General features: G+C 44.4%; 2 protein-coding genes across 3 annotated transcripts; both read right to left on the reverse strand.

Moving 5' to 3' along the window:
* Window positions 1-4071: 4071 nt before the first annotated feature.
* Window positions 4072-10302, reverse strand: LOC135533641 (ras-related protein Rab-19-like). Its single transcript, XM_064960930.1, has 3 exons — window positions 9357-10302; window positions 6813-6996; window positions 4072-6546 (listed from the first exon to the last, which is right to left on the reverse strand). Exons 1-3 carry the CDS (start codon window positions 9558-9560, stop codon window positions 6263-6265), a joined length of 672 nt encoding a protein of 223 aa, XP_064817002.1. The 5' UTR covers window positions 9561-10302; the 3' UTR covers window positions 4072-6262.
* Window positions 10303-15273: 4971 nt separating this feature from the next.
* Window positions 15274-25103, reverse strand: LOC135533642 (tetraspanin-8-like). Of its 2 annotated transcripts, XM_064960933.1 has the most exons (9): window positions 24802-25068; window positions 23286-23351; window positions 22893-23009; window positions 22534-22608; window positions 21434-21529; window positions 21090-21188; window positions 20369-20479; window positions 19659-19742; window positions 15274-15859 (listed from the first exon to the last, which is right to left on the reverse strand). In XM_064960933.1, exons 1-9 carry the CDS (start codon window positions 24859-24861, stop codon window positions 15731-15733), a joined length of 837 nt encoding a protein of 278 aa, XP_064817005.1. In that variant the 5' UTR covers window positions 24862-25068; the 3' UTR covers window positions 15274-15730. The 2 variants fall into 2 exon arrangements, with proteins under 2 accessions (XP_064817005.1, XP_064817006.1); XM_064960934.1 differs by lacking the exon at window positions 22534-22608 and having other exon boundaries at window positions 24802-25103.
* Window positions 25104-25400: the final 297 nt, after the last annotated feature.

Genomic DNA, 25400 nt, shown 5'->3' on the forward strand with positions numbered 1-25400 from the left:
CCGGGACACTCACAAGATCCACTGCTCCAGACCACTCGCCCGGGACACTCACAGTGTCATAGATCCACTGCTACAGTCCAACCCCCGGGACACTCACAAGGTCACAGTGTCATAGATCCACTGCAATAGTCCACTCCCCCCAGGACACTCACAGTGTCATAGATCCACCACTCTAGTCCACTCCCCCCGGGACACTCACAAGATCCACTGCTCCAGACCACTCGACCCGGGACACTCACAGTGTCATAGATCCACTGCTACAGTCCAACCCCCCCGGGACACTCACAAGGTCACAGTGTCATAGATCCACTGCCCCAGTCCACTCCCCAGGACACTCACAGTGTCATAGATCCACCACTCCAGTCCACTCCCCCGGGACACTCACAAGGTCACAGTGTCATAGATCCACTGCTCCAGTCCACTCCCCCTGGGACACTCACAAGGTCACAGTGTCATAGATCCACTGCCCCAGTCCACTCCCCCCCCCGGGACAATCACAAGGTCACAGTGTCATAGATCCACCACTCCAGTCCACTCCCCCCGGGACACTCACAAGGTCACAGTGTCATAGATCCACTGCTCCAGTCCACTCGCCCCGGGACACTCACAGTGTCATAGATCCACCGCTCCAGTCCACTCCCCCGGGACACTCACAGTGTCATAGATCCACCACTCCAGTCCACTCCCCCGGGACACTCACAAGATCCACTGCTCCAGTCCACGTGCCCCGGGACACTCACAGTGTCATAGATCCACTGCTACAGTCCAACCCCCCCGGGACACTCACAAGGTCACAGTGTCATAGATCCACTGCTCCAGTCCACTCCCCTGGGACACTCACAGTGTCATAGATCCACTGCTCCAGTCCACTCCCCCCGGGACACTCACAGTGTCATAGATCCACTGCTACAGTCCAACCCCCCCGGGACACTCACAAGGTCACAGTGTCATAGATCCACTTCTCCAGTCCACTCCCCCGGGACACTCACAAGGTCACAGTGTCATAGATCCACTGCTCCAGTCCACTCCCCCTGGGACACTCACAAGGTCACAGTGTCATAGATCCACTCCCCCTGGGACACTCACAAGGTCACAGTGTCATAGATCCACTTCCCCCGGGACACTCACAAGGTCACAGTGTCATAGAGCCACTGCTCCAGTCCACTCCCCCGGGACACTCACAAGGTCACAGTGTCATAGATCCACCGCTCCAGTCCACCCCCTGGGACACTCACAGTGTCATAGATCCACCGCTCCAGTCCACTCCCCCGGGACACTCACAAGATCCACTGCTCCAGTCCACTCCCCCTGGGACACTCACAAGGTCACAGTGTCATAGATCCACTCCCCCTGGGACACTCACAAGGTCACAGTGTCATAGATCCACTCCCCCTGGGACACTCACAAGGTCACAGTGTCATAGATCCACCGCTCCAGTCCACCCCCCCTGGGACACTCACAGTGTCATAGATCCACCACTCCAGTCCACTCCCCCCGGGACACTCACAAGATCCACTGCTCCAGACCACTCGCCCCGGGACACTCACAGTGTCATAGATCCACTGCTACAGTCCAACCCCCCCGGGACACTCACAAGGTCACAGTGTCATAGATCCACTGCAATAGTCCACTCCCCCCAGGACACTCACAGTGTCATAGATCCACCACTCCAGTCCACTCCCCCGGGACACTCACAAGGTCACAGTGTCATAGATCCACTGCTCCAGTCCACTCCCCCCTGGGACACTCACAAGGTCACAGTGTCATAGATCCACTGCCCCAGTCCACTCCCCCCCCCCGGGACAATCACAAGGTCACAGTGTCATAGATCCACCACTCCAGTCCACTCCCCCCGGGACACTCACAAGGTCACAGTGTCATAGATCCACTCGCCCCGGGACACTCACAGTGTCATAGATCCACCGCTCCAGTCCACTCCCCGGGACACTCACAGTGTCATAGATCCACCACTCCAGTCCACTCCCCCGGGACACTCACAAGATCCACTGCTCCAGTCCACGTGCCCCGGGACACTCACAGTGTCATAGATCCACTGCTACAGTCCAACCCCCGGGACACTCACAAGGTCACAGTGTCATAGATCCACTGCCCCAGTCCACTCCCCCGGGACACTCACAGTGTCATAGATCCACCACTCCAGTCCACTCCCCGGGACACTCACAAGGTCACAGTGTCATAGATCCACTGCTCCAGTCCACTCCCCCTGGGACACTCACAAGGTCACAGTGTCATAGATCCACTGCCCCAGTCCACTCCCCCGGGACAATCACAAGGTCACAGTGTCATAGATCCACCACTCAAGTCCACTCCCCCGGGACACTCACAAGGTCACAGTGTCATAGATCCACTCCCCCCGGGACACTCACAGTGTCATAGATCCACCACTCCAGTCCACTCCCCCCGGGACACTCACAAGATCCACTGCTCCAGTCCACTTGCCCCGGGACACTCACAGTGTCATAGATCCACTGCTACAGTCCAACCCCACCGGGACACTCACAAGGTCACAGTGTCATAGATCCACTGCCCCAGTCCACTCCCCCCGGGACACTCACAGTGTCATAGATCCACCACTCCAGTCCACTCCCCGGGACAATCACAAGGTCACAGTGTCATAGATCCACTCGCCCCGGGACACTCAGTGTCATAGATCCACCGCTCCAGTCCACTCCCCCCGGGACACTCACAGTGTCATAGATCCACCACTCCAGTCCACTCCCCCCGGGACACTCACAAGATCCACTGCTCCAGTCCACTTGCCCCGGGACACTCACAGTGTCATAGATCCACTGCTACAGTCCAACCCCCCCAGGACACTCACAAGGTCACAGTGTCATAGATCCACTGCCCCAGTCCACTCCCCCGGGACACTCACAGTGTCATAGATCCACCACTCCAGTCCACTCCCCGGGACAATCACAAGGTCACAGTGTCATAGATCCACTGCCCCAGTCCACTCCCCCGGGACACTCACAGTGTCATAGATCCACCACTCCAGTCCACTCCCCGGGACAATCACAAGGTCACAGTGTCATAGATCCACCACTCCAGTCCACTCCCCCGGGACACTCACAAGGTCACAGTGTCATAGATCCACTCGCCCCGGGACACTCACAGTGTCATAGATCCACCGCTCCAGTCCACTCCCCCCGGGACACTCACAAGATCCACTGCTCCAGTCCACTTGCCCCGGGACACTCACAGTGTCATAGATCCACTGCTACAGTCCAACCCCACCGGGACACTCACAAGGTCACAGTGTCATAGATCCACTGCCACAGTCCACTCCCCCGGGACACTCACAAGGTCACAGTGTCATAGATCCACTGCCACAGTCCAACCCCCCCGGGACACTCACAAGGTCACAGTGTCATAGATCCACTGCCACAGTCCACTCCCCCGGGACACTCACAGTGTCATAGAGCCACCACTCCAGTCCACTCCCCGGGACACTCACAAGGTCACAGTGTCATAGATCCACTGCTCCAGTCCACTCCCCCTGGGACACCCCCCCCACCCGGGACACTCACAAGGTCACAGTGTCATAGATCCACTGGCATAGCACACACACAATATATATATATTTTTCAAATCTTCTAAATACTTTCAATATTATTAATTTCCATGTTGGCTCTATGCCTGGAAATGCCCTGTCCTGAGCAAAGGATCCTAATTTCAAACTCCCAAAAACTATTTTTTAATAAAAATTAAAAAATGGTAATAATGGATATTAACTGAATCTTATGATCTTATGTAGTTTTATGCAAGAGCCCTCTGTGACTTAAATGTGACTTAAATGTAACATACTTTAACCAAAATTCATATTATATTGTAATCTAACGACAAGGGGTCCTTATGGCATAGCTGACCCTACTCAATTCTGATTCTTTTGAGATTTTAGACTAATCTGACGGAGTTCACCAAATCTCAGTTTCGAGTGAAAAATATTCTTTAAATGAGGTTTTAGAGTCATAAAGCAACTGAGTAAAACATAATTGCTACTGTGTATACCACTTGAATTAAGCATCCATTTTTGTCCTCTCTGTTAAGCATCCATTTTTGTCCACTCTGTTAAGCATCCATTTTGTCCTCTCTGTTAGGCATCCATTTTTGTCCTCTCTGTTAGGCATCCATTTTGTCCTCTCTGTTAAGCATCCATTTTGTCCTCTCTGTTAAGCATCCATTTTGTCCTCTCTGTTAAGCATCCATTTTGTCCTCTCTGTTAGGCATCCATTTTGTCCTCTCTGTTAGGCATCCATTTTGTCCTCTCTGTTAGGCATCCATTTTGTCCTCTCTGTTAGGCATCCATTTTGTCCTCTCTGTTAGGCATCCATTTTTGTCCTCTCTGTTAGGCATCCATTTTTGTCCTCTCTGTTAGGCATCCATTTTTGTCCTCTCTGTTAAGCATCCATTTTTGCCCTCGTCCATTTTTGTTAAGCATCAACTCTGTCAGGTTTTTGTCTAACTTCAACTCCGTCAGAGTGCTGAAATGAATAATTTTCCATATTTTACAAATGTTTGTATTGAACTTGTATTTTTTAGAGGCAGTATCATGTGTTGCCAACTACATCAGTGGCTTGTCAACTCCGTCACTGAGGACGAACCCCCTTAAGATTTTGTTGTTGTCAATATTCAGACAAAATATTTGAATTGTTCTGCAACAGATGGTGAAACAGTTCTAATATTTGCTATGTTCAACCTGGGGCTGATGTTAGTTTTATAAATGTTGCTTTATGTCTTAAATCCAGAAAACTAAACAAAAAGAAGTTTGGAGATTTGTATTTGAACAGTCTAATGTTAGAGTGAAACAATCCAAGGCCGTTTTAAACACTTAATAATTGTAAATGAAAATGCCTTTTATGGTGTCTGACGGAGTTGACAGAAATTCAGTTAGTTGCATTTGATGATTTATGAAAAATGTCATTAGGAAGTTATTCATTTACATGGTGTGATAGCTGATACTTTGGTCGATCAAAATATATATTTCACATTTTGTTAATATTAAGACCAACATTCGTGGGAAAAAGTTGAGATTGTCCCGTCTTTCAAGAATCCCTGAGAACTAAAACAGCAACATGTTCTCTCAGCAGAATATGGAAAAGAGCATGAGATCAGCTATAAAAAAGCTACTTAGCATTTTTAAAATTAAATTGCTCGTACCTTGTGGGGGGGTCGGGGGTTTGAGAAACTGCGCTACACCACTACATAGGTCATAGGTCAATAGTACTTAAAGTCACACACAAAGGAGTGTGTGTTCTGCCTGTAACGGTCTCAGCTTCCCCTTTTCCAGGGTTCCCCAGGTGGCGGCCCGCGGGTGGGTTTTATTTATTGCATATATATATTTCATTGTGGAATTTTTATTGTTGGACATTAAAGATTGTTGAAACACCAGGAAATCAGCTCCAAGTGATTTTAATTTAAGAAATCTGTTCCCAAGTATTCCCACGCATAATGGAGAGACACGTGACCGTATACAAATGTGAACAAGGTTTGAAATGATTATGTTTCGTCAAACTATATCTGTTTGGGCTTCTTGTGGTCAATTTGTGGTTTACAAATGAATTGTAATTGTGTTCCCGGCCCCTCGACCATCCGTTCCAGCAAAACATCGTCCCGCGGCTGAATCTAGTTGATGATCCCTGCCTCATTCTGTCCTCTTCCAGGTAACACAGCGGCACACACGCAGGTATCCATTCTTACCTGTCCTCTTCCAGGTAACACAGCGGCACACACGCAGGTATCCATTCTTACCTGTCCTCTTCCAGGTAACACAGCGGCACACACGCAGGTATCCATTCTTACCTGTCCTCTTCCAGGTAACACAGCGGCACACACGCAGGTATCCATTCTTACCTGTCCTCTTCCAGGTAACACAGCGGCACACACGCAGGTATCCATTCTTACCTGTCCTCTTCCAGGTAACACAGCGGCACACACGCAGGTATCCATTCTTACCTGTCCTCTTCCAGGTAACACAGCGGCACATACGCAGGTATCCATTCTTACCTGTCCTCTTCCAGGTAACACAGCGGCACATACGCAGGTATCCATTCTTACCTGTCCTCTTCCAGGTAACACAGCGGCACACACGCAGGTATCCATTCTTACCTGTCCTCTTCCAGGTAACACAGCGGCACATACGCAGGTATCCATTCTTACCTGTCCTCTTCCAGGTAACACAGCGGCACACACGCAGGTATCCATTCTTACACTCCCTCTGCTGTCCTTCCTCCTCTCTATGTCAGCAACACGTCTTCCTGTCTGTGATCACCGCTGGCCCGTTGATTGGTCGTGAGTTGGCTCGGAGCAGGACGCGGGGCGAGTCATTGTTGCCAGGGGCCTGTTGCCGGACGGCAGTGCCGTTGCGTGCCAGCAGCTCGCGGGCCATCATCATGAAGGCATCGTCCACATTCTGGTTCTCCTTAGCTGAGGTCTCTAACGCTGCCAGGATGCCTCTCTCCTCAGCCATACAGCATGCCTCCTGGAACAACACCTGACGCTCAGACTCCAGGTCAGACTTGTTACCTGGGAAGGAGAGAAATAGGTGTTTCAAGTTTGTTTTCAGAACTGATTTGTCAAAACACATTGATTTGACCTTTATTTGAACAGGAAGGGGTCAGGGGTTAAAGAATTTTAAAGGTGTGAACCTCTTTTCTGAGAGAGGCCCAGATTTGTTTTGTTTCAAATCTTTACATCTCAATTATAGAAATAAAAAGGATAGAACAAACATTTAAATTCATAACAATGGCCCATGCCACATAGCGTTAGCAAATATTTTTGCTCCCACTCACCAATGAGACAGAGCACTACATTGGCCGCGCCGTACAGCTCCACCTCCCTGATCCAATTGGACACAGAGTCAAAGGTTCCGTGGCGTGTGATGTCATAGGCGATCATGGCGCCGTGGGCGCTGCGGTAGTAACTCTGGGTGATGGTCCGGAAACGCTCCTGTCCAGCCGTGTCCCATACCTGCATCTGTTTTACACAGACACACACAGAAATAGATAAATATCTCACACACAAACACAATGATCTCACAGTCTAATATTCTCCTGGAGGGAACAATACAAAACAATGATCTCACAGTCTAATATTCTCCTGGAGGGAACAATACAAACACAATGATCTCACAGTCTAATATTCTCCTGGAGGGAACAATACAAAACAATGATCTCACAGTCTAATATTCTCCTGGAGGGAACAATACAAACACAATGATCTCACAGTCTAATATTCTCCTGGAGGGAACAATACAAACACAATGATCTCACAGTCTAATATTCTCCTGGAGGGAACAATACAAAACAATGATCTCACAGTCTAATATTCTCCTGGAGGGAACAATACAAAACAATGATCTCACAGTCTAATATTCTCCTGGAGGGAACAATACAAAACAATGATCTCACAGTCTAATATTCTCCTGGAGGGAACAATACAAAACAATGATCTCACAGTCTAATATTCTCCTGGAGGGAACAATACAAAACAATGATCTCACAGTCTAATATTCTCCTGGAGGGAACAATACAAAACAATGATCTCACAGTCTAATATTCTCCTGGAGGGAACAATACAAAACAATGATCTCACAGTCTAATATTGTCATGCAAAGTGACTAAATAAATTAAATAGAACTCTTTACAGTTAAATAATATCCATGTTCCTGTCAGTAAATACAACTCTTTACAGTTAAATAATATCCATGTTCCTGTCAGTAAATACAACTCTTTACAGTTAAATAATATCCATGTTCCTGTCAGTAAATAGTACAAGCAGACAGAATGAATGCTGTTTGCATTGATCTCTGTCTCTTTGTGTGGTTACAGTTGTCACGTAGAGTTATGTGTGTTGTACAGGGATAGCAACAATGGTCTAGTGTTGTCATCATGCATGATTTTCATACGTTCTGATGTGTGGTCAGTTGAGGCAACAAGGCCCTATTCACACAGAGTGGCCATAAACCAAATGGCACCCTATTCCCTATATAGTGCACTACATTCGACCAGAGACATGGGCCCTGGTCAAAAGTAGTGCACTAGATAAGGAATAGGGTGCGCTCTGGGACAGAGCCCCAGACTAAGATACATTCTGAAGCCATCCACTTGCCTGCTCTTCCTTCCTTCCTGTGTCAAAGGTCAGTTGGTTGAGGATACGGTCAGTAACACAGAATGAAATAGAACCCATTCTACAATGAAGGAGGTATATGACACACAGTAGGCCCCTCTAGTAATAATGTTACTATACCTCTTAAACAAAAAGGTGCTATCTACAACCAAAAATGGTTATTTGGCTGTCCCCATAGAGCCCTATTTGGTTCTTTCCACAGAGGGTTCTACATGGAACCAAAAAGGGTTCTCCTACGGGGACAGTGGAAGAATACTTTTGTGATGCTTTTTTCTAAGAGTGGTTGGTAAGAGGAAGAGACCGCACCATAAATACCTTCCTATCGCCTCTCTTGTCTGGCAGGTTTGGGGAACAATACAGTTAGCAGGTGTTGGTAGAGTAGGGAGGGAGGGGCCCTCCAGCTACAAAATCATTTAAACCTAAAGTATCTCTAAAGTATTTAAACCTACACTCTTAGAAAAAAAGGGTTCCAAAAGAGTTCTTCGGCTGACCCATAGGAGAACCCTTTTTGATTCCAGTTAGAACCGTTTTTGGCTCCATGTAGAACTATCTGTAGAGAGGGTTCTACATGGAACACAAAGCATTCTATCTGCAACCAAAAAGCCTTTAAGGTTCTAGAATCTAGATAGCAAACAAAATGATAAGAGTGTAGCCAGTCCCTCATAGAGGTTTCCTATTCAAGCATACAGTAGTTTGACCTCAATAGGTACTTAAGGCTTACTCTCACTTTCCTCATTAAAGTTTAAAAACAAATACTGATGTTTTTGGTCAGGGAAGAGAAAGAGGAATGACTGATGTGATGTAGGAGAACCAGAAAGGCGAGTCCCTCATGAAATGCTGGTCCAACTTGTATTAAGTGTCAACTTAATTAAGGCCTGCAAAGCCTTCTTGACAGTATCACAAGACAGCAGCTGTGTTTTACACCAACCACCCCAATGGCCTCCAAACTGAAGTATTCAGACAGCAACTCATCTGATCAGGAGGCAACACTTTGACATTTCAGTTCTACGTTGTGTGTATAGTCAACAACAGAAGATGTGTTGTAGATGTTCATACTATCAACAAACCACCAACTGCAGCTCTGTTGCTATGCAACAGCTTGCTGGAGTGACAGTGACTGTAGGGTTAGGTTTAGGCTGACTTTCACTGAACCCTTATAGTTCTATAAAACACCATTTCTCCTAAAGGTTTGAGGCTGACTTCCTTACCTTAATTTTCTTGCCCTCGATGTCCACTGTCCGCACGGTGAAGTCCACTCCTATGGTGTTCTGTTGCCTCTCTGAGAACTGTCCTGACTTGAAGCTCTGGACCACGCAGGTCTTGCCCACGTTAGAATCTCCAATCAGGATGATCTTGAACAGGAAATCAAAGGATTGGTCCTGCTGCTCCACTCCTCCAGTTGGCTGTTGCATCGTGAAGAGGAGTGGGCTGTCTGGGCCTGGGAGCCACACCAAGACACTGACTTAGTGTCACGTCACAATGCTAGGACTATGTTACAACTGGGTTATAAGCAAGTGAGTGATGTCTGCCTTACAATGCTATCCCCTGATGGTTGTTGCTAGGTTATAATCCCAGATGACCCAGGGTCTCTTGTTGACTTGTACCTGTCGCTTCGTGACTTCTAAATCCTCCCTGGCCAGAGAAGGTTCTCATATACAGTAGCTTCAGTACTGTAGTAGGTCACAGCACAAGTGTGGAAAATAGCATTCTTTAGTTGATCAGGTGTGATACAGGATTTCCTTCTGGCCATATAACCACCTCAGAGCTGAGAACGGAGCACAGGTCTTTCAGTCAAGCCCAGAATGTTCCCTCCAATCAGGCCTCTCTCCCCCCGTACATCCACCAGGTGAGGATAACAGCGGCTCAATTCTACAGAAAGAAAACATTCGCTTTCTGCTCCCGACCAGCCTCCTCTCAGGTGTTGCCCCAGTTCATTTCCAACGGCAACAGAATGCACTGAACAGCCAGTAGTAAGCACTACTCTTCCACACAGAATAAGAAACAGATTGAGTTTCCTTTACACTGTCAAAAGAGCTGCCTTCTTTCTCCTCCAGATTGTCTTTGTTAGTGGATGTTACTTTCTCTTCCTCCATCCACCTGTTGCCTCATTAGGTTTTCCGTCTCTTTCTACCAATGTAATCCCGCCCTACCTGCTAATCGTCACGTGAGCTCCCACCTGTGGTATTGTGGGAAATGTAGTGTTTCAGTTCTCATTGGGACATTGCTCTCAAAACCTGGATACAATCTGTTAAAAATATTTTGTTTCAACACTTTCCAAATGAAATAGATACCAAAATAGATACTAAAACAGAAATACCGTTTTGATTTATTATAATTATATATCATGTTATTATTATTGTCTTTAACTGTGAGAAAAACAACGTTCAGTATTTATGGAAACTCTGCCTCACATTCTATTCAATGTTGGAACTCAGAACTGTAAAGCAGTTGTTTTGAATTAAACATTCTATTCAATGTTGGAACTCAGAACTGTAAGCAGTTGTTTTGAATTAAACATTCTATTCAAATGACTAGCATCTTCCAGAACACTTAAATGAAAACATTCTCCACCACAACATAACTCCGGCTTGTGGATTGGTGGAGCAATGGCTTGGCTACCTTTGCAGAGTCTTGGGGACAGTGACAGAGAGTACGAGATGACGAGTGTTGATCTCCAGGGGGAGAAAAGGAAAGAGTTTTGGGGAAAAGGGAAACATCATAATAAAATGAAAGAGAACTTAAAAGTAGAAGAAACTGACTTTCAGAAGAAGAGGGAACAGATGGATGAAGAGGAGAATAAATGGGGGACTGGATGAGGAAGAAAGGCTGGAGCTTTGCAGTAGACCAGGCAAGACAAGCAGTGGGGGAGTGTGATACATTCAGATCTGTGATACAGAAACAGAGAATCAGGAAGAGAAAAGGAAGAATGGAGAGCAGAGATAAGAGAGACGGAGAGACAGAGAATCAGGAAGAGAAAAGGAAGAATGGAGAGCAGAGATAAGAGAGACGGAGAGACAGAGAATCAGGAAGAGAAAAGGAAGAATGGAGAGCAGAGATAAGAGAGACGGAGAGACAGAGAGACAGAGAGACAGAGAGACAGAGAGACAGAGAGACAGAGAGACAGAGAGACAGAGAGACAGAGAGACAGAGAGACAGAGAATCAGGAAGAGAAAAGGAAGACTGGAGTGCAGAGATAAGAGAGATGGAGAGACAGAGAATCAGGAAGAGAAAAGGAAGAATGGAGTGCAGAGATAAGAGAGACGGAGAGACAGAGAATCAGGAAGAGAAAAGGAAGAATGGAGTGCAGAGATAAGAGAGACGGAGAGACAGAGAGACAGAGAGACAGAGAGACAGAGAGACGGAGAGACAGAGAATCAGGAAGAGAAAAGGAAGAATGGAGAGCAGAGATAAGAGAGACGGAGAGACAGAGAGACAGAGAGACAGAGAGACGGAGAGACAGAGAATCAGGAAGAGAAAAGGAAGAATGGAGTGCAGAGATAAGAGAGACGGAGAGACAGAGAATCAGGAAGAGAAAAGGAAGAATGGAGTGCAGAGATAAGAGAGACGGAGAGACAGAGAATCAGGAAGAGAAAAGGAAGAATGGAGAGCAGAGATAAGAGAGACGGAGAGACAGAGAATCAGGAAGAGAAAAGGAAGAATGGAGAGCAGAGATAAGAGAGACGGAGAGACAGAGAATCAGGAAGAGAAAAGGAAGAATGGAGAGCAGAGATAAGAGAGACGGAGAGACAGAGAGACAGAGAGACAGAGAGACAGAGAGACGGAGAGACAGAGAATCAGGAAGAGAAAAGGAAGAATGGAGAGCAGAGATAAGAGAGACGGAGAGACAGAGAGACAGAGAGACAGAGAGACAGAGAGACGGAGAGACAGAGAATCAGGAAGAGAAAAGGAAGAATGGAGAGCAGAGATAAGAGAGACGGAGAGACAGAGAGACAGAGAGACAGAGAGACGGAGAGACAGAGAATCAGGAAGAGAAAAGGAAGAATGGAGTGCAGAGATAAGAGAGACGGAGAGACAGAGAATCAGGAAGAGAAAAGGAAGAATGGAGTGCAGAGATAAGAGAGACGGAGAGACAGAGAATCAGGAAGAGAAAAGGAAGAATGGAGAGCAGAGATAAGAGAGACGGAGAGACAGAGAATCAGGAAGAGAAAAGGAAGAATGGAGAGCAGAGATAAGAGAGACGGAGAGACAGAGAATCAGGAAGAGAAAAGGAAGAATGGAGAGCAGAGATAAGAGAGACGGAGAGACAGAGAGACAGAGAGACAGAGAGACAGAGAGACGGAGAGACAGAGAATCAGGAAGAGAAAAGGAAGAATGGAGAGCAGAGATAAGAGAGACGGAGAGACAGAGAGACAGAGAGACAGAGAGACAGAGAGACGGAGAGACAGAGAATCAGGAAGAGAAAAGGAAGAATGGAGTGCAGAGATAAGAGAGACGGAGAGACAGAGAATCAGGAAGAGAAAAGGAAGAATGGAGTGCAGAGATAAGAGAGACGGAGAGACAGAGAATCAGGAAGAGAAAAGGAAGAATGGAGTGCAGAGATAAGAGAGACGGAGAGACAGAGAATCAGGAAGAGAAAAGGAAGAATGGAGTGCAGAGATAAGAGAGACGGAGAGACAGAGAATCAGGAAGAGAAAAGGAAGAATGGAGTGCAGAGATAAGAGAGACGGAGAGACAGAGAATCAGGAAGAGAAAAGGAAGAATGGAGTGCAGAGATAAGAGAGACGGAGAGACAGAGAATCAGGAAGAGAAAAGGAAGAATGGAGTGCAGAGATAAGAGAGGCGGAGAGACAGAGAATCAGGAAGAGAAAAGGAAGAATGGAGTGCAGAGATAAGAGAGACGGAGAGACAGAGAATCAGGAAGAGAAAAGGAAGAATGGAGTGCAGAGATAAGAGAGACAGAGAGACAGAGAGACAGAGAGAAGAAGGTACATCTGAAGCAAGATGGGGAGTTGGAATGGCATCTAATTAAGATGGAGAGAGAGAAGGTTGTTAGAGGCAGAGTTGAGGAGGACAAGAGAGGAGGAGGAGGTAGAGCTGGAGAAGGATAGAGAGAAGAGGTGCATGTGGAGATGGAGAGAGCAGAAGGAAATGAAGAGAGAGAGAAACAGTGCACAGTGGCGATGGAGAGAGCTGAGAAGAAGGAGGAGGTAGAGTTGGAGCTGGAGAAGGAGAGAGAAAAAAAACGTGCACAGAGATAACCAGGAGAAGGAAAAGGAGATGATAGATTTAGAGGGTAACAGAGTTAACCAGAAGAAGCTTTGGTTAGAGTGGAACAGCTAGAGAGAGAGATGCGCTGGAGGACCAGCTATATCTGGAGGACCGTCAGGAAGTATCAGGGGCCCTTCTTTGCCTGGGAACCAGTCTGTTTGTGCCATCATGCCTCTGCTTGTCATGCCAAACACATGATAACACAAACAGACCTGGGAACAGGCTTGGCCCCTCTCTCTAGGATGTGTGCATCTAACTAACTTGATGAGTTAATATCTACTGCCCTCCTGTGATTTTACAGTGCAATGCAGGTCATTTGGGGAGCCATGACAATGGAACCACAGCATCGCAGCACGTTGCCAAGGAAACTTCTGCCACACAGGCAAATAGAACAAAGAAGTTTATTGAATGAACGTAAAATGATATTATGAGTATGTACTACAGTAGCCTGGGTGCCAGTCTGTTGAGTTAACATTCCACCCCTTGTACTCCGTGTCACATGCCAAATGTTTAGCATGACAAGGAGTGGCAAGGAGTGGAATGATAGCTAAACAGACTGGTACCCGGGCTACAACCACTGGTCTAATATCATACAGTTTAGAGTCCTTCATTATATCTTCATTGTTTTAATCAATGTTTCCCCCTGAGTCAGACTGTATTCAGTTGGAAGAAAGAGAAAGACAAGTTGAAGAAACAAGAGAAGGGGGAGAGGAAGAGAAAGGAAGCAGAGACAAAGACAGAGAAGGCAGAACAGAAGAGGAGAGAGAAAGAGCTGAGGGAGTGTGAAAGACAGGAGGAGGAGAGGGTGAGAGGAGAGAACAGGAGGAGAAGAGGGTGAAACAGGGAAAGAAGAAGAGAGGAAGAAAGAGGAGGATGAGAGGAGAGAACAGGAGGAAAAGAGGAAGAGAAGGATGGGAGGAGAGAACAGGATGAAAAGAGGAAGAGAGGAGGATGAGAGGAGAGAACAGGATGAAAAGAGGAAGAGAGGAGGATGAGAGGAGAGAACAGGAGGAAAAGAGGAAGAGAGGAGGATGAGAGGAGAGAACAGGATGAAAAGAGGAAGAGAGAAGGATGAGAGGAGAGAACAGGATGAAAAGAGGAAGAGAGAAGGATGAGAGGAGAGAACAGGAGGAAAAGAGGAAGAGAGAAGGATGAGAGGAGAGAACAGGAGGAAAAGAGGAAGAGAAGGATGAGAGGAGAGAACAGGATGAAAAGAGGAAGAGAGAAGGATGAGAGGAGAGAACAGGAGGAAAAGAGGAAGAGAGGAGGATGAGAGGAGAGAACAGGATGAAAAGAGGAAGAGAGAAGGATGAGAGGAGAGAACAGGAGGAAAAGAGGAAGAGAGAGGATGAGAGGAGAGAACAGGAGGAAAAGAGGAAGAGAGGAGGATGAGAGGAGAGAACAGGAGGAAAAGAGGAAGAGAGAAGGATGAGAGGAGAGAACAGGAGGAAAAGAGGAAGAGAGAGGATGAGAGGAGAGAACAGGATGAAAAGAGGAAGAGAGGAGGATGAGAGGAGAGAACAGGAGGAAAAGAGGAAGAGAAGGATGAGAGGAGAGAACAGGATGAAAAGAGGAAGAGAGAGGTTGAGAGGAGAGAACAGGAGGAAAAGAGGAAGAGAGAGGGATGAGAGGAGAGAACAGGAGGAAAAGAGGAAGAGAGGAGGATGAGAGGAGAGAACAGGAGGAAAAGAGGAAGAGAGAAGGATGAGAGGAGAACAGGAGGAAAAGAGGAAGAGAGGAGGATGAGAGGAGAGAACAGGAGGAAAAGAGGAAGAGAGAAGGATGAGAGGAGAGAACAGGAGGAAAAGAGGAAGAGAGGAGGTTGAGAGGAGAGAACAGGATGAAAAGAGGAATATTTTTAAGAGATGTTGGTTGTCGAATAAAAGGAACATAAAGTTAAAAGATGCTTGTCCCTTTATTCAAGACACTGTAACCAACACTGAGGCACTTCAATGGTTAAATGGTTACCAATTATTTACAACAGAAAAACAAACCACAGAACATTTGACAGCCAATAAGAAGACTCTTGCTGGCAGTCAGATGGATAATCAGTTGAACAGTAATACTTTGGACAACACAGTAGAGATGTCTAATGTCTAATAATGTCCTGAGTTGTCCTTTCATGTGTGTTATGAGTATGTACATAATATGGATGCATTGCTAACCTGATCCCAGACCTGTTTGTGGTCAGGCTAATGACAACTCCATTGATGTCATTGCCAAGTCAACTCTTTGTCACCCATTGTCATGTTTGGCTTGACACAAATGAGTGACAGTAGTTGTCATGATGGCACAAACAGACTGGCACTCAGACTAGTGCATTGAGTCTCCTTCATAAGAGGACCATTTCATGTCAGACACCCTCTGCTGTGTCACACAGCTCCCTGTATTGAGGTGGTTGAGAGGTGAAGATCACAGGTGGCACATCAACCTTTCTTCTCATCTGGCAGAGTATTGTGATGGCCAGGACAACTCCAACATCCTGAGGACCAGACACACAGTAACGGTTCAGTCAGGATTGACGGAGCAGGTGACCAGATGCTGAGTGTGATAGATGATGGTTCAATCTAATAGGCCTACACTCAAAACCTATGGTAAAAAAAAAAGTATGGAACAGCATTTGGTTCAATTAAGTTTTAAATTCAGGCAGAGTCAATTGAAATTCACTTCCTGAATTGAAAAATCCACATAAAAAACTATGGACAATTTTTAATTTGAATTTCAATTTTTTTTACATCATGCAGCTTTCTCCAATCAAATAGCCTAACCTAAACAGAGGTCAATCAAATAGCCTAACCTAAACAGAGGTCAATCAAATAGCCTAACCTAAACGGAGGTCAATCAAATAGCCTGACCTAAACGGAGGTCAATCAAATAGCCTAACCTAAACAGAGGTCAATCAAATAGCCTAACCTAAACAGAGGTCAATCAAATAGCCTGACCTAAACGGAGGTCAATCAAATAGCCTAACCTAAACAGAGGTCAATCAAATAGCCTAATCTAAACAGAGGTCAATCAAATAGCCTGACCTAAACGGAGGTCAATCAAATAGCCTAACCTAAACAGAGGTCAATCAAATAGCCTAACCTAAACAGAGGTCAATCAAATAGCCTAACCTAAACTGAGGTCAATCAAATAGCCTAACCTAAACAGAGGTCAATCAAATAGCCTGACCTAAACGGAGGTCAATCAAATAGCCTAACCTAAACAGAGGTCAATCAAATAGCCTAATCTAAACAGAGGTCAATCAAATAGCCTGACCTAAACGGAGGTCAATCAAATAGCCTAACCTAAACAGAGGTCAATCAAATAGCCTAACCTAAACAGAGGTCAATCAAATAGCCTAACCTAAACAGAGGTCAATCAAATAGCCTAACCTAAACAGAGGTCAATCAAATAGCCTAACCTAAACAGAGGTCAATCAAATAGCCTAACCTAAACAGAGGTCAATCAAATAGCCTAACCTAAACAGAGGTCAATCAAATAGCCTAACCTAAACAGAGGTCAATCAAATAGCCTAACCTAAACAGAGGTCAATCAAATAGCCTAACCTAAACAGAGGTCAATCAAATAGCCTGACCTAAACGGAGGTCAATCAAATAGCCTAACCTAAACAGAGGTCAATCAAATAGCCTAACCTAAACAGAGGTCAATCAAATAGCCTAACCTAAACGGAGGTCAATCAAATAGCCTAACCTAAACGGAGGTCAATCAAATAGCCTAACCTAAACAGAGGTCAATCAAATAGCCTGACCTAAACAGAGGTCAATCAAATAGCCTAACCTAAACGGAGATCAATCAAATAGAACATTTGCTGTCATTATAACAAACAACATATCCTAAAAGCAGGACAGGTCAAAGTGAAATGAATAATCACAGCTGTTGTCCAGGAGTTTCATCCCGTTGTCAAGATCAGTGGTTTCAAGTTGGTATCTGTCCAGTTTTGACAAGCTGATCACAATTAAAAATCAATTATTTGCAATATTTTTTACATTGCAAATCGGCTCCTGAGAACTCCTGATAAAGTTGGGTAGCTGATATTCAGGGCTTAAATTGCCAAATTGATTAGTCACAGGAATCAGGACTAATAAAACCAATGTCACGGTCTGTTTTCCAAAGGTGGGCCTACCACATGGATGGGCCTACCACATGGATGGGCCTACCACATGGATGGGCCTACCACACGGATGGGCCTACCACATGGACGGGCCTACCACATGGATGGGCCTACCACATGGATGGGCCTACCACATGGATGGGCCTACCACATGGATGGGCCTACCACATGGATGGGCCTACCACATGGATGGGTCTACCACATGGATGGGCCTGCCACATGGATGGGACTGCCACATGGGTGGGCCTACCACATGGATGGGCCTACCACATGGATGGGTCTACCACATGGATGGGCCTGCCACATGGATGGGACTGCCACATGGGTGGGCCTACCACATGGATGGGCCTACCACATGGAAGGGCCTACCACATGGATGGGCCTACCACATGGATGGGCCTACCACACGGATGGTCCTACCACACGGACGGGCCTACCACATGGATGGGCCTACCACATGGATGGGCCTACCACATGGATGGGTCTACCACATTCCAAGCTACACCCCACACCCCAGTAAGCCCGAGACAACATATTTTAGATGTATTTTTTTGGTCCTGTTCGGATGTCGTTTTTATGTGTTTTACAAAACGGTAGGCTTACCACATACGATGCATTCAGAGAGTATTCAGACCATTTGACTTTTTCAAAATGTTATGTTACAGCCTTATTCAAAAAAAAATATTAAATTGTTTTTTTTCCCTCATCAATCTACACACAATATCCCATAAAAACAAGGCAGCACTTTTTTTTGGAAAATGTTCTTAATAAAAAACTTTAAAAAAACTGAATGAACACATTTCCATAGGTATCCAGACCCTTTACTCAGTACTTTGTTGAAGCACCTTTGGCAATAATTACAGTCTCAAGTCTTCTTGGATATAACACTACAATATTTGGGGAGTTTCTCCCATTCTTCTCTGCAGATCCTCTCAAGCTCTGTCAGGTTGGATAGCGCTGCACAGCTATTTTCCGGCCTCTCCAGAGATGTTAGATTGGGTTCATGTCTGGGCTCTGGCTGGGCCACTCGAGGACATTCAGAGACTTGTCCCAAAAGCCACTCCTGCGTTGTCTTGGCTGTGTGCTTAGGCTCGTTGTCCTGTTGGAAGCTGAACCTTCGTCCCAGTCTGAGGTCCTGAGCGCTCTGGAGCAGGTTTTCATCAAGGATCTCTCTGTACTTTGCTCCGTTCATCTTTCCCTCGATCCTGACTAGTCTCTCAGTCCCTGCCACTGAAAAACATCCCCACAGCATGATGCTGCCACTGCCATGCTTCACCGTAGGGATGATGCCAGGTTTCCTCCAGACGTGATGCTTGGCATTCAGGCCAAAGAGTTCAATCTTGATTTCATCAGACCAGATAATCTTGTTTCTCATGGTAAGAGTCCTTTAGATGCCTTTTGGCAAACTCCAAACGGAAGTCTGGCCACTCTATCATAAAGGCCTGATTGGTGGAGTGCTGCAGATGGTTATCCTTCTGGAAGGTTTTCCCATTTCCACAGAGGGACTAGGTAGGTCTGTCAGAGTGACCATTGTGTTCTTGGTCACTTTCCTGACCTAAGCCCTTCTCCCCCGATTACTCAGTTTGGCAGGGCGGCTCTAGGAAGAGTCTCGGTGGTTCCACACTTCTTCCATTTAAGAATGATGAATGCCATTGTGTCCTTGGGGACCTTGAATGGACCAGATCCATTTTAGAATAATGCTGTAACGTCATTTTGGGGGGGGGAAAGTTTAGGGGTCTGAATACTTTCCGAATGCACTGTAGATGGGCATTCATAACATTCCATTTCAGGCCAAAGCTGTAGGCGACACTTCAGGTGACACCTTTTGTACGACTTTGTTTGCGACAGTTCAGCACCGGCCTTGATTTCCACATCCAGACATTTGTTTTGGTCCGGACCAAATCTGAACCAATCATGTTGGCCCAAACATAGATGTCTAGAAATGACTTATTTTCAACTTTCATTCAGAACCAACAATGTGCATGATTTTAACATCTGTAAAATACGTATTTTCAACTTTCATTCATCTGTCTTTTATATGTCATTTTGCTTACGAGACTATTCTAGTTTTGCGGGGTTGGTATTTTTTGGTCTTGCCTATGGAGGCAGAATGGCAAGGCTCGGCCCTCGTTAAATAGTACAGAAATATATTAGAAATACATACCCATAATGCTGTCAGTGCTACTAATATTCCTATTCCCAGGCTGATTGCATAGCTCTCGACAGAGATCAGGATGGGAAGACATGGCTGAAAATGAACAATTAAGAGTTTGTCATTTTGTGTGAAAAACAAGAGTATACAGCTCTGTATTATATCAGGACTTAAACAAACATCCGTTTATTGTATCAATGAGTACTGTACAAGTCATCTCTGTGGATCCAACTAGAATTATGACATTCTAGTGGATACACAGCTGCCAGCAAAACACTTTGAGCAAAATTACGAGCAAAACAGTTTAGTTGCACCCTCTTGACAGCAGATACATTAAAAAAATGGTGTAATTCTACGCATTTTAACTTGGGGTGTAGTGAAAATGTTGCTGTTTTAAAGCAAGTTCGCTGCAATTCTACACATGTTGCCATGGGGCAGAGGAAAATGAGTTGTTTTACAGATCATTTCCTGCAATTCTACACATTTTGCCATAGGGTGGTGAGAAATGTATGCCGTTTTTAATGACATAGTGAGACTGACTAACAACATCAATGAGGGCCCCATGGGTAGTAATTTGACCATGATAACAAGTTTAGATAACTGTCTGCTAACCTAATTTAGCAATCTAAAAAATATTATCTGACATGGGCTAGTTGATTTGAGGGCCTTCAAAATGGCCGCCAGTTGCCCATCCCTGGTGTAGTGGAATGACATGATTTTACCTCTTTATATACCAGCATGTGTTCATCCGTTAATCCCTTGTGGTCATCATCCTCAGACATATCACTGTTGGGATAGTGAATAACATATCTTGTATTGTTACCAGGAGCAACCTGAAATAGAATGTGACATGGTTTAAAACAGTGCTCTACTTTAGCTGCATGATTTCTTACTAGACTGCAGCTTGGCATCCATTATGTGTCTGGTCCAAATGTGTTCTATGGTATTTGTTGGTCTTTTAGAGTTTTGTCATGTACATCTTCCTCAGTTTATTTATGGTCGTCTTGTCACTGTCCTTATCGTCTCTTTTTTTATTTTGTTTTAAAAACACATTTTAAAGATAATAGAATAAAAAATGTATTGCTCTTTTACCAAAAGACATAACAGAGGTATTTAACACAGACTGACACACTGAATCCTCCTCAGCATACACACAACAACAACATCATCAACAGCATCAAGTTAAGGTATTTAACACAGACTGACACACTGAATCCTCCTCAGCATACACACAACAACAACATCATCAACAGCATCAAGTTAAGGTATTTAACACAGACTGACACACTGAATCCTCCTCAGCATACACACAACAACAACATCATCAACAGCATCAAGTTAAGGTATTTAACACAGACTGACACACTGAATCCTCCTCAGCATACACACAACAACAACATCAACAACAGCATCAAGTTAAGGTATTTAACACAGCAGACTCACACATGTAAAGTCTGCTGAGTCCTCATCAGAACAGAGACAGGAGAGGGGGATGTCTGTTCCCCAGTCTTGGTAGCCTTGTACGAGCCCACAGCATTTGAACTGAAAGTGAAGGTAACAGCACAACAGGCATTTTAAAAACAATTAGGCAAACAATTACCATATATAGTTAAGGCCTGGAGAAACCTCCATGGAGAAAGTGTTTTAGTCCAGGCCTTGGTTTACATCATATGGAAAACCATCCCTAAAGACACACATACATTGAATTGTCACTCTGGGAATTTGAATTGGCACATTGAATTGGCACAAGCAGAGACCATAAGAAGCATTAAATGAAGATGACTCACGTTAGTCTGTATGTTGTATATCGTTTCTATATCTTTTTGTTTCGCTCCACTCAGAGGCATCATCGCCAGATGTTCCTCTCTGGTTAACTCCTCCATCTTGAAATTAATCAAGTTTATATTCAGTGTTATAGTCACAGTTGAAAGCTATAATCAGCTCTGAATTTGAAAAGGACAGATACATACATTGAATTATCAAGAATCAGATGCATTGCGCCATCATACAATAACTTCTCAAATATCTTTTCACCAGAACAGCAAACAAATATTGTCTCAAGGTTGAATTAGAAAATGAAGATATATACAGGTAACTGCCAAAACTAATGGAAACCCCTGAGTAAATGAGGGACACAGAGTATATTAAAAGCAGGTGCTTCCACACAGGTGTGGTTCCTGAGTTAATTAAGCAATTAATATCCCATCATGTTTAGGGTCATGTACAGTATGAAAATGATTTTGGCTACCATGGCTACTTCCCCATGGCTAGGGCTCCCGAGTGGTGCAGCGGTCTAAGGCATCACTACAGACCCAGGTTCGATCCCGGGCTGTATCGTAACCGGCAGTGATCGGGAGTCCCATTGGCCCAGCGTCGTCTGGGTTAGGGGAGGGTTTGGCCAGGGGGGCTTTACAAGTAGGCCGTCATTGTAAATAAGAATGTGTTCTTAACTGACTGGCCTAGTTAAATAAAGGTTAAAAAAGGTTAAATAAAGGTTGAATAAAATAAAAAAGGATGATATGCTGCCATCCAAAGGGTATGAGAGGTCACTGAATGGTTTGATGAGCATGGAAACGATCGATGTAAAACCATATGCCATTGCTGTCTCAGTCACCAGATCTCAACCCAAGTGAACACTTATGTGAGATTCTGAAGCAGCTCCTGAGACAGTGTTTTCCATCAACAAAACACCAAATTATGGAATTTATTGTGAAAGAATGGTCTCGCATCACTCCAATAGACTTCTAGACACTTGTAGAATCTATGACAAGGTGCATTAAAGCTGTTCTGGCTCATGGTGCCACAACGCCCTATTAAACCACTTTATGTTGGTGTTTTCCATCATTTTGGCAGTTACCTGTGTGTTTATATATATAGACTACTGTACCTCGTGTTTGCTTGAATATGCTTTCACACACTCCGCAAACAGGTATAGGCTGGCCAGTGACATACCTACAGAAAACTACACACACATATTGGGGTTGTCAAGCAAAATCAATACTTAAGGTTCATTCAAACTAACCCGCTTTAAGGGAAACATGTCATGGGGAAAGTGTTGACTGGTTCCAGTTGAGTTGTATGGCCATTACCTATCAGAAAGGAACAGTTTGCAGCAGAGAAGTCAAGTCGGTAGCCAGATCCCAGACCTGTTTGTGCTGTGTAGCCAACTCCTATGATAATTATCCAAGACAAACCAACAGATCTGGGATCAGGCTAACACTTTGAGACAGGTCTCGTCAGGCTTACCAGAACCACAGTCCATTTCTTCTCCTTCCGAGCGCCATAGACCCCAAAGATTGACAGGACCAGGGTTGCTGCTTCTAGGACATACAGAACTACTATCCCTGGCAGCATCTCCTCTATCTGTGCATAGGAAGACAAACCAAATTAATGATATGGCAATTCTGGGTTTATAATCATAATATTACAATGATGCTGATGGATTCTAACCTGGTCTCAGATCTGTTTATGCTGTATAGCCAACTCCTATGGTTGTTGTCATGCTAAACACTGTAGGAGTTGGATAGACAGCACAAACAGATCTGGGACCAGGCTAGATGGACACAGCATTATTATAATGAAATCAATATGATATAATTAGTAAATGTAATAGGAGCTATAAAAAAACAACAGAATTACTTCTTCTGATTGGTGGAAGTACCCATGTCCAAATAATGTGATGGCCAGCAAGAGGGTGCTGATGATCTGAAGAGAATACAACACATGATACAATCATTACAATGTACAGGGTATTATACTGGGAATTCTACTGATAATGCACAGTAAAGGTTGATACAGTCATTACAATGTACAGGGTATTATACTGGGAATTCTACTGATAATGCACAGTAAAGGTTGATACAGTCATTACAATGTACAGGGTATTATACTGGGAATTCTACTGATAATGCACAGTAAAGGTTGATACAATCATTACAATGTACAGGGTATTATACTGGGAATTCTACTGATAATGCACAGTAAAGGTTGATACAGTCATTACAATGTACAGGGTATTATACTGGGAATTCTACTGATAATGCACAGTAAAGGTTGATACAGTCATTTGTTTCAGAGGAGTTGAGGGATCCATTTCTTCATAACTTCAATAATGCATTTGACCAACACCATCTACAAATGGTTTGTAAGCAGACAGTAAATTGTATTTACATATATTATACCTCATTTATAAATAGACTAAGAAATTATACATTATTAAGAAATGAATAGCTGAAATATTTACTTAGTAGGCTGTTTATAAAAATCTAATATCAGTTATTGACTATCCAAATATTCTGACAAAAACGTGATAACTAAGGTCAATAGGCCTATTTGAAGATGATAATACATGGTCTATTGGTAAATAGCCCACCCATTTTCACCTACCTCATCCCCACACTGTTTTTATTTATTTACTTTTCTGCTCTTTTGCACACCAGTATCTCTACCTGTACATGACCATCTGATCATTTATCACTCCAGTGCTAATCTGCAAGGTTGTAATTATTCGCCTACCTCCTCATGCCTTTTGCACACAATGTATATAGACTCGCGTTATTGACTTGTTAATTGTTTACTCCATGTGTAACTCTGTGTTGTCTGCTCACACTGCTAAGCTTTATCTTGGCCAGGTCGCAGTTGCAAATGAGAACTTGTACTCAACTAGCCTACCTGGTTAAATAAAGGTGAAATAAAAAAACAAAAAAACAAAAAAAATAACTTTAAGATATTTAGCAGTTAATAAACAAATAGAGGACAAATTAAAAGGCCGAAAAATAAATAAATAAATAAGCTGAACACACCCACAAACCAAAGCTCAAAAACGTGTTCCAGTGAAAGATTAAAGCCCAGCAGCCCAATTGCAACATTAAATAGAATATTTATATTTAATTTGTGTGCTTGTCTTGATACCGCACTATAAAACAATCCGCTCATTATTGTTGATGAAAGCGGCACCACTCTTTATTCCGTCCCGTGTAAACTGCAACTCTCACTGCTTGCGTTGAAGTTACAAAAATAACCAGCCATAATGTAAACAAATAATGTCGTATTAAAAAACGTGTATCGACAGCCATAATTGGCAACATGCTCCTATAAAAAAAACGGGTTTATCTACTCGAATACGTCCAGGCCAACAGACTGGACGATAACTTACCCCGATCAAGACACAGACGAAAATGAACGTCCGTTTTACGCAGATATGTATTCTTCCCATTTCTATGTTTGGTTATAATATAAACAACTTTTTGGATAAGCGGTTCACTTCAGAGTTGGTCTCGCTGATGCCCAAGATCTTTAAGTCCAGAAAATAGATTGTCCGATTCCTTTAACTGTTTCTTATTCTTCTCAACATGAGAGTGTGTTGACATGCTGCTGAATGGTGTTTTGTGTCATGGGAGGGACTAGCCCGCATGAACGCAACGCCCCATGAACTTGACTTATATTTTCTTTAAATGGGCTCTCCCGGAAGTTAGAGAGAGATGTGCAACCACAGCAGTAAGATTTGTAGCCAGTTGCCCTGAGAAAACGGTAACAAGTGAAGTACAAACAGCATTGTAAATATTGATCTGTTTATTGTCTGCCCTCCTATCTGTTGTCTTGGCAGAACAAAGCATCTACTATGTGAATCCAGAGGTCCAGTCCAGAGCAAAGAGGCCTGAGTGAACATGAAATCACATAATCAGCCATTTCTGGACAACTATGACCTCACCACTTGCGTCCAAAATGGCACCCTATTCCCTAGTGCTCTATAGG

This window comes from Oncorhynchus masou, unplaced genomic scaffold, assembly GCF_036934945.1.
Source record: "Oncorhynchus masou masou isolate Uvic2021 unplaced genomic scaffold, UVic_Omas_1.1 unplaced_scaffold_2549, whole genome shotgun sequence".
In the NCBI taxonomy this organism is placed as follows: Eukaryota; Metazoa; Chordata; class Actinopteri; order Salmoniformes; family Salmonidae; genus Oncorhynchus; species Oncorhynchus masou.

Coding starts and splice junctions, on each gene's coding strand:
- LOC135533641 (XM_064960930.1), bottom strand. CDS start 9,560: ATGCAACAGCCAACTGGAGGAGTGGAGCAGCAGGACCAATCCTTTGAT. Junction 6,997..9,356: donor TCGAGGGCAAGAAAATTAAG/GTAAGGAAGTCA, acceptor TGTGTAAAACAG/ATGCAGGTATGGGACACGGC. Junction 6,547..6,812: donor TGTAGTGCTCTGTCTCATTG/GTGAGTGGGAGC, acceptor TCTCCTTCCCAG/GTAACAAGTCTGACCTGGAG.
- LOC135533642 (XM_064960933.1), bottom strand. CDS start 24,861: ATGGGAAGAATACATATCTGCGTAAAACGGACGTTCATTTTCGTCTGT. Junction 23,352..24,801: donor TCGTCTGTGTCTTGATCGGG/GTAAGTTATCGT, acceptor TATTCTCTTCAG/ATCATCAGCACCCTCTTGCT. Junction 15,860..19,658: donor TAGCACTGACAGCATTATGG/GTATGTATTTCT, acceptor TCTGGTCCTCAG/GATGTTGGAGTTGTCCTGGC.